Source organism: Chrysochloris asiatica, unplaced genomic scaffold (assembly GCF_000296735.1).
Source record: "Chrysochloris asiatica unplaced genomic scaffold, ChrAsi1.0 scaffold00059, whole genome shotgun sequence".
NCBI classification, from domain to species: Eukaryota; Metazoa; Chordata; class Mammalia; order Afrosoricida; family Chrysochloridae; genus Chrysochloris; species Chrysochloris asiatica.
The window spans coordinates 10,043,300-10,052,446 of record NW_006408577.1 but is presented as its reverse complement, the minus strand read 5'-3'; the positions used below and the strand labels follow the sequence as shown (position 1 = coordinate 10,052,446).

Genomic DNA, 9,147 nt, shown 5'->3' with positions numbered 1-9,147 from the left:
GCGAAAAGTATCACCATAGAAAGCTTGTAAGTCCGTCTTCCATCATATTTATTTAATCTGTATACTGCACAAATAATGTGAGAAACTGGATTATATGAAGGAAAACGTGGCTTTAGGATTGGAAAAGTCATTAATAACCTGCAATATACAGATGATACTACCTTGCTTGCTGAAAGCGAAGAGGACTTAAAATACTTACTGATGAAGATCAAAGACCATAGCCTTCTATATGGGTTGCATCTCAATTTAAAGAAAACAAAAATTCTCACCATTGGACCAATAAACAACATGCATATAAATGGAGAAAAGATTGAACTTGTCAAAGACCTCATTTTGCTCAAATCAACCATCAGCACTTATGGAAACAGCAGTCAAGAAATCAAATGATGTATTGCATTAGGCAAATCTGCTGCCCAAGACCTCTTTAAAATGTTCAAGAGCAAAGATGTCAGTTTGAGGACTAAGATGCACCTGACCCAGGCTACAGTATTTTCAACAACCTCATATGCATGTCACAGTTTTGGACAGCAAATAAGGAAGACCTTAGAGGAATTGATGCATTTGAGTTATGATGTTGAAGGAGAATATTTAAAGTGCCATGGACTGCCAAATGAACAAACCAATCTGTGTTAGAAAAAATACAGACAGAATGCTCCTTGGAAACCAGGATGGCCAGACTTCGGCTCTTATACTTCAGACATATTATCAGGAGGGACAAGTCCCTGGAGAAGGGTATCGTCTTTGGTAAAGTAAAGAGTCAGAAAAAAAAGAAGACCCCCAACGAGATGGATCTGCACACTGGCAGCAGCAATGGGCTCAAATGTAACCATGGTTGTGAGGTTGATGCAGTGCCTGGCATGTTTTGTTCTGTTGAGCATAGGGTTGCTATCAGTCAGTATGGACTTGATGGCACCTAACAACAACCACACAGAAACTTAAGTGTTAAAGAGCAAAGATGTCATTTTGAGGCCTAAGGTGTGTCTGACCTCATTCTATTTTCAGTCGTCTCATAGGTATGTGAAACCTGGACAATGAATAATGAAGACCAGAAAAGAACTGATGCATTGGGATCATGGCTTTGGTGAAAAATATTGAAAGTAACATAGATTTCCAGAACAAACAAATTTGTCTAGGAAGAAATACAGCCAGAAATGCCCCTTGGAAGTGAACACTGGTGGCGAGACTGTGCCTTACTTTGATATGTTGTCAGGAAGGACTAATCCCTGGAAAGGGTGTTTTGTTGGTAAAGTAGAGGGTCAACAAAAAGGAGCAAGATCTCCAATGGGATGGATTGGCACAGTGGACTCAAACATAACAACATGAGGATGGCACAGGATTAGGCAGTGTTTCCTTTTGTTGTGTACAGGGTTATAACAGGTCAGAGCCAACTCGGCCTTGATAGTACCTAACAATAAACAACAATAACAGAAACCCGACGCAATGGAAGAAGTACAATTCTAACTGTGGCTTCCTCACTAACCAGACTAATCTTCCCTCAGAACAGCAACCAAACCCACTGACAAGCAAACCAATTCCAACTCAGAGTGACCCTATAAAACCGTACAACTTCTCTATAGAGTTTCTGAGACTGTAAATCTTTACTGGAGCAGACTTGTCTTTCTCTCACGGGGAGGCTGATAGTTTAAAACACTGACCTGCAGTTTGCAACACAATGCTTAGCTCTGTGTGCCACCAGGGCTCCTCAATCTTTCCTCAGAACAAAGGGATCCTTTTACTACTAAATATGTGTTTATGATATTTTCCCCACTTTGGAAGTTTATGATTATAACAAAAAACAATAAATCCAGCTGGCAATTTTATAAATGACATCTCCATGTACATTTGGATTCCAATGCGTTGCACATTATAACAGTACCTTTCTACAAAATTAAGCATATTTTTACATGAATCTTTGTTAAATATGAAAAATTCAATAAGTGGAGAATTTTGTTTTTAAATATCAAGTTTAAAAAAACAACCCACATGGTGTTACTCTTTTTGTTTTTCTAAGTTAAAATATCTTTGTTATTACACAGGTGCCTGATTGATTTCAAATATTATGTGAAATCAAATCCCATTCAGTTTACCTTATTATTGAAGGCCTGTGTGTGAGGTCATAAAAACATGTGAGGTCACTGTATATTAGATGACAACAGAAAGGAGACCAGGTAATGTAGTGGTCATGGGTTGGGTTGCTAATAGAAAGGTCAGCAGTTCAGACCTACAAGCCACTCCACTGGGAAAACATGAGGTTTTCTGCTCTCCAAAAAAAGGAGCTCTTACTTGTGCTCACAAGGAATCTGTACCTGGACCAAGAGGCAGTTGTTAGAACAGAACCTGGGAACACTGAATGGTTTAAAATTAAGAAAGGTGTGCAACAAGGTTGTATTTTTTCACCACACTTATTTCAACCTGTATGCTGGGCAAATAATCCAAGAAACTGGGTTATGTGTGAAGAAAAACGTGGCATCAAGATTGGAGGAAGACTCATTAACAACCTGCCATATGTAGATGATACAACCTTGCTTGTTGAAAGTGAAGAGGACTTAAAAGATTTACTGATGAAGATCAAAGAGCACAGCCTTCTGTATGGATTACATCTCAATGTAAAGAAAACAAAAATCCTCACCACTGGACCAATAAACAACATTCTTATCAACGGAGAATAGATTGAAGTTGTCAAGAACTTCATACTTCTTGGATCATCTATCAACACTCATGTAGGCAGCAGTCAAGAAATCAAACGATGTATTGCATTAGGCACATCTGCTGCACAAGACCTTTTCAAAGTGTTGAAGAGCAAAGATGTCAGCTTGAGGACTACGGTGCGCCTGACCCAAACCATGATATTTTCAATTAACCTTATATGCATGTGAAACCTGGACAGTGAATAAGGAAGACCTTAGAAGAATTGATCCTTTTGTGTATGGTGTTAGGAGGAGAACATTGAAAGTGCCATGAGCTGCCAAAAGAACCAACAGATTCGTTTTGGAAGAAGTGCAGCCAGAGTGCTCTCCTTGGAGGCCAAGATGGCCAAACTTCGTCTATCATACTTTGGACATACTGTCAGAAGGGACCAGTCACTGGATAAGGATATCATATTTGGTAAAGTGGAGGGTCAGAGAAAAAGAGGAAGACCCCCAACAAGATGCACTGGCCAAGTGGCAGAACCGATGGACTCAAGTGTGGCAAGAGCAGTGAGGTTGGCCTAGGATCTGGCAGTGTTTTGGTCTGCTGTGCACAGGGTCACTATGAGTCAGTGCCGACTAGATGGCACCTAACAACAACAACAACAAAGGAGCTCTGGTAGTGTAGTGATTAAAAATCGGGCTGCAAAATGCAAGGAAAGAAGTTCGAAACTACCAGCTATTCCGTGGGAGAAAGATGAGGCTTTCTGCTCCTATAAAGATCTACAGCCTCGGTAACCCTGTACTGGGACGCTACCACCACCACCAAAGACTTGCAGCCTCAGAGACTCTATAAAGGGTGGCTATGAACGGGAACTGACATAAATTCAAGCCTCAACTTTTGGTATTGAAATATACTCTGGGCTAATTACTGAATGATGCAGAAAGCATCAAAAGAAGATGGACGGAATACACATAGTCACTGTACCAAAAGGAAATGGTTAATGTTCAACCATTTCAAGAGGTAGCATATGATCAAGAGCCTATGAGGAGGGGATTGTAACCATGGCAATGAAAAGATATATGATAGCATGAATGTAAAACTAATGTTCTCCCATGTAAACTATTACATAATTCACAAAAAAAAAAAAAAAAAAGCCACTGATACTGAAGGAGGAATCCAAGGTGCATTGAATGAATTGGCAATGAACAAGGCACCAGGAATTGATGAAATAAAAAGTGAAATCTTTCAAAAAAGTGAGGAGGCACAGGAGGCACTCACTCATCTCTGCCAAGAAATTTGGAAGACACCTATCTGGCCGACTGATCGGAAGAGATCCGTATTTGTACCCATTCCAAAGAGAGGTGACCCAACAGAATGCGGAAATCATCGGACAATCACTTTGATATCCCATGTGAGTAAAGTTTTGCTATAGGTAATACAGAAATGGCTGCAAGCATACATTGACAGAGAACTTCCAGAGGTTCAGGCAGGTTCAGAAGAGGCCGTGGAACAAGGGATATCATTGCTGATATCCGATGGATCTTGGCTTAAAGCAGATAATATCAGAAAGATGTTTACCTGCGCTTTATTGACTATGCAAAGGCTTTTGATTGTGTGGATCATGACAAGCTATGACAATATTGCGAAGTATGAGTAATCCGGAACACTTAATTGTTCTCATGAGGAATCTGTACCTGGACCAAGAGGCAACTGTTTGAACAGAACAGGGGAACACGGGATGGTTTAAAATTAAGAAAGGTGTGCGACAAGGTTGTATTCTGTCACCATACTTATTCAACCTGTATGCTGAGCAAATAATTTAAGAAGCTTAATTCTATGAAGAAAAATGTGGCATCAGGATTGGAGGAAGACTCATTAAACAATACAATCTTGCTTGCTGAAAGTGAAGAGGACTTATAATATTTACTGATGAAGATCAAAGAGCACAGCCTTTGGTATTGATTACATCTCAATGTAAAGAAAACAAAAATCCTCACCACTGGACCAATAAACAACATTCTCATCAATGGAGAAAAGATTGAAGTTGTCAAGGACTTCATTCTTCTTGGATCAACTATCAACACTCACGGAAGCAGCAGTCAAGAGATCAGACAACGTATTGCACTGGGCAAATCTGCTGCACAGGCACTTTTTAAAGTGTTGAAGAGCAGAGATGTCAGCTTGAGGACTAAGGTGCATCTGACCCAAGCCCTGGTATTTTCAATAACCTCATATGGATGTGAAAGCTGGACAGTGAATAAGGAAGATCGTAGAAGAATTGATGCCTCTGAGTTGGGGTGTTAGAGGAGAATATTGAGGTGCCATGGGCTGCCAAAAGAACCAATAGATCTGTTTTTGAAGAAGTGCAGCCAGAGTGCTATTCTTGGAGGACAAGATGGCCAAACTACATCTCTCATACTTCAGACATAATGTCAGCAGGGACCAGTAGCTGGAAAAGGATATCATGTTTGGTAAGGTCAGAGAAAAGAGGAAGACCCCCAACAAGATGGACTGACCAGGTGGCAGCATTAATGGACTCAAGCATGGCAACAGTAGTGAGGTTGGCCCAGGATCAGGCAGTGTTTCGTTCTGCTTTGAATAAGGTCGCTATGAGTCGATACTGACTGGATGGCACCTAACAACAACAACATGAATGGGAACTGACTTGATACATAGCACAGGTCAATTGTTCACTATTACTATATTTCCCATGGTAACAATGCATAAACTATATTAACTCATCATGTATTCTGACACTTAACTCAGAGGGTAGTAGAGAATTAACAGTACCATTTGCAAAATCACTCCATCAACTTTGAAGAAGTATTTAAGTATCAACTTTTACTAATTTAAGTACTTTAAGTAATTTAATACTTGATGTAAGATATAAATATTTTCAAAATTATTACAATTTGTGTATAAGTTAATTCTAATAAGGCAATTAAACTTAAAATGATTTTTTAAGTAAAGGACAAGGATGACTAAGACGATTACATCAAATGTTGTTGTTATGTGCTGTGGAGTCGAACGAGAGGGTAGTAAATGTTGCCTAAAGCTAATGATCATGTTATCATTTTGGAAAATCTGTGCTCTGGTCACAAAGGAAGAATCTGAAGCTGTAACAGAAAACAAAACTGAGTTTCCTACATAAAGCAATGTGACATCAAATCTACCTATTGCTGTATAGTCTGTCACCAAAATGAATGACACTTAGCTACATTCAGAAAAAGTTATAAGACTAAATGCTTCTGAATTGCTCCATTACCCACTGCCATTGAGTTGACTCTGACTCATGGAGACCCTCTGTGGTGGTTATGTGCTGTGGAGTCGGTTCCAACTCATAGCAGCTCTGCACAGGGTTTCCAAGGCTGTAAATCATCACAGGAGCAGAAAGCCTCCTTTCTTCTGAGAAGCTGTTGGCAGATTCAAACTGCTGACCTTGCGGTTAGCAGCTGAACTCAAAAACTATTAAGTCACCAGGGTCCTTCTGAGTTGCTCTATTGTTATTTGTTTATTGTTAAGTTCTGTGAGTTGGTTCCCCCTCATAGTGATCCTGTACAGAGTTTCCAAACAGCTGGTTTTGCTGTTAGCAGTCCAGTGCTGATCCTACAGCACTACATAAGCAGGACTCCATCCTGATGAGTTGTTGCTGTTGCTGTTAAGTGACCATCGAATCAGTTCGGACTCACAGCAACCCTGTAGAGGGTTTCCAAGGTGCAGCTGGTGAGTTGCACCAGGACCCACCATTTGTATCAGCCATGGAAAAATATTTAAGTCACCTCAAATTAGGAATGTATGCTTTGGAAAATGGGCCTACCCTGATACGAACATCAAAATTACCTTCAAAAAATATTTTTTAAAAAACTCTTACACAGAAAAAATAGAAACAAAAACATGTTGTAATTTTTCTAAAAGCTTAGGGTAAAAACTAAGAATAGTTCAAGAAAACAAGATTTAAATATCAGAATGCAAGCATCAGAAGATATGCTTGTATTTAAATACTCATTAAATCAGTATTTCTAACTATATAGAGTCCTAGTGTGGCGCTGTAGGATAAGCACTGGACTGCTAATCTCCCAGGGGTTCAAACCCACCAGCTGCTCCTCAGAAACCCTATACAGTGTATAGTCGTTATGAGTCGTAATCCAGTCAACAGCGCTTAACAACAACAATAACGGGGTGGGGTGGAAAGAATGAGGTCAGTGTTTGGTAAAGCCGGGGACAACTTTCAATCCACTAATGACAATAACTGTTAGAAATTCTGAGGGTCCTTGTAACACAGAACGCTGACAATTAGAAAACAACTGAATTCTTAAATTCAGATGCATTCAAATAATCTACAGTGAGTGAAAACTCAGCAAATACGCTTGTTCTTTCTAAACAATGACCTAAATAGTGAATCAGAATAAAAAGAACAAATGACACATTCAATTTGTCTATTCAACATTAACTGTACAAAGGTCTGGCAGTTCCAGAGATAAGACACAATGTATTTTAATACGACAATATAGTCATTTTAGTTATTCCAATGTCTGGAAAAGAAGTGAGTGAGTAGAAACAGAATGAAACCAACAAGAGAGTGGGGGAGGGTTTGTTTGGGGAGAGTGAAAAGGGCGAGTGTTGAGCGTGTCAAGCAGTAAAAGACCACAGGGAAGGCTAAGGAGTACAGGAGAAAGAGAAGTTAGAGATGAAATTGACAAAGACCCTGGTACGTGCAGAAGCGGCGTAGAATGGGGCAGAACCAGCTTTTGTTGGCTTATCACAATTCTCGAATTTTGAATCTTAAGCACATGACTGTTACAAAGCTCTCCCTCTATCCCTAACACATTTTTAAAGGGGAGAAGGTGGGGAACCAAGCTGTTGATGCCAAGGGTGTTCATCTTCCCACGTTTCATCCACTCCGGACATAAACGCCGGGATACCCACCCCATCCAACCCCCCTTCCCCAGTGATGTCTCCAGGGGAAGCTCAGGGGTGGGTGCACGTCGTGAGAGAGAGGAACGACTCCCTTTCCAAGTGCAGCTACTTACGAAGACGCGCTGGGGACGAAAAAATCAACCGCGAAGCCAAAGTAACTTCCTTCGGGGCCAGAGTACTCAGCAGGACTGTCCACGTCTAGGTTGAAGGCACAGCAAAGAGGCAGTAGAAGTCCAGGGAGGAGTAGAAGACACCGAGGGCAGAGACGCAGCCGCCTCCGCCGCTGAGAAGCCATAGCCGAAATGCGCACGGAGCGCGGAGCACCGAGCCGCGGCCACCCCTCCCCGGGCGCACGGTGCCCGCGGCCCGCCTCCTGTGCGCGCCGAAACTTGTGGGCCGCTCGCTTGCCAGCGAGGTAGAACAACGCTAAGGGCAGGCAGGAGGGTTGAACTTCAGGGAGGCGGACCGGGAAGCGGGGTGCGGTGAGCGCGGGGAGAGGGTGGCAAGGCGGCGGTCCTCGCCTCCCTCGGGCTCAGTAGGTCAGCGCCGCGTCTCCGATTGCGGACTGACGGGGTTAGCTTCTCACTTTACCGCGGGGGAACTGCGGCGGGCTGGGGGAGGAGACTGCGGAGGGGAGGAGCCGTCCCGGGAGGCTGAGCTGCGGAGAGAAGGAGGAAGTGGAGGAGGAGAATTGGCCTCCGACTTGGGCGAGCCTAGAGCACTTCCGTGCGGGTTGCAGCCGCCTGTTCCGACCCCAGGGCGCCTGTGCGGTGGCCCAGGACTCGCGGATTCCTGGTCAGTGGAAGTCCTCCCAGAGCACGGCCTCTGACTGAGCCCGAATGGTGGGTGATGGCGTGACATGGAATGGGCAAGCGTTCCAACTCACTAGTGTGCACTGGAGCGCTGAGGCCCCTCCCGATCACATCTCCTAGTTGTCCTGGAACTCCGTGCGAGTTTTGTTAATAAACGAGAAAAGCGTTATCCACTTCTTGTGTTCCTGCTACTTAAAAACCTGGCAGGCTCTCATAAACGAAACTCTGTAATTAATGGTCGTTTCCTTACCCACTCCATCCCACACACAGTGAATTTAATTATAAACTTCTCTAGTACAGCATCTTTACAGGCAAGTTAAAACTGAATTTAGTGGTCGGCGAATGGATTAACTATGCAGCGAATTGGCAGTTTTAAATTCATAGAATAGTCGAAAATGTAATCCCACTGTATATATGGAGTTGTGTGATCTCTAATTTCTGATTGACTTAGGACACATAAGTAGACTTAAGAGCCCTGGTGGTACAATGCTTAAACGCTCAGATGATAACCAAAAAGTCAACAGTTCCAATGCACCAGCCACTCCCAAGAGGAATATGTGACTGTCTGCTTTAGGGAAAATTACAGCCTGGAAACCCTATGGGACAGTTGTACTTTGTCCTTCAGGGTCACTATGACTCTATGGCGAAGTCCTGGTGTGGCACTGTGTATTAAAGCGCTGGATTGCAAAGTTGGTTTGACTGCAAAGCCGGCGGTTCAAGCTCACGAGCTGTTCCTAGTAAACCCTATACAAGATAGCTATCCCTCGGAACCAACGGGACAGCACTA

At 42.6% G+C, this 9,147-nt stretch overlaps 1 protein-coding gene across 1 annotated transcript in view; it reads right to left on the bottom strand.

The window, feature by feature from the left end:
• ITGAV (integrin, alpha V) overlaps positions 1-7,843 on the bottom strand; it is a 159,682-nt gene extending 151,839 nt beyond the window's left edge. The window contains exon 1 of the mRNA XM_006864065.1: positions 7,662-7,843. Within this exon, the coding sequence (XP_006864127.1) occupies positions 7,662-7,843 (182 nt within the window). The remainder of the gene's footprint in view (positions 1-7,661) is intronic.
• Positions 7,844-9,147: the final 1,304 nt, after the last annotated feature.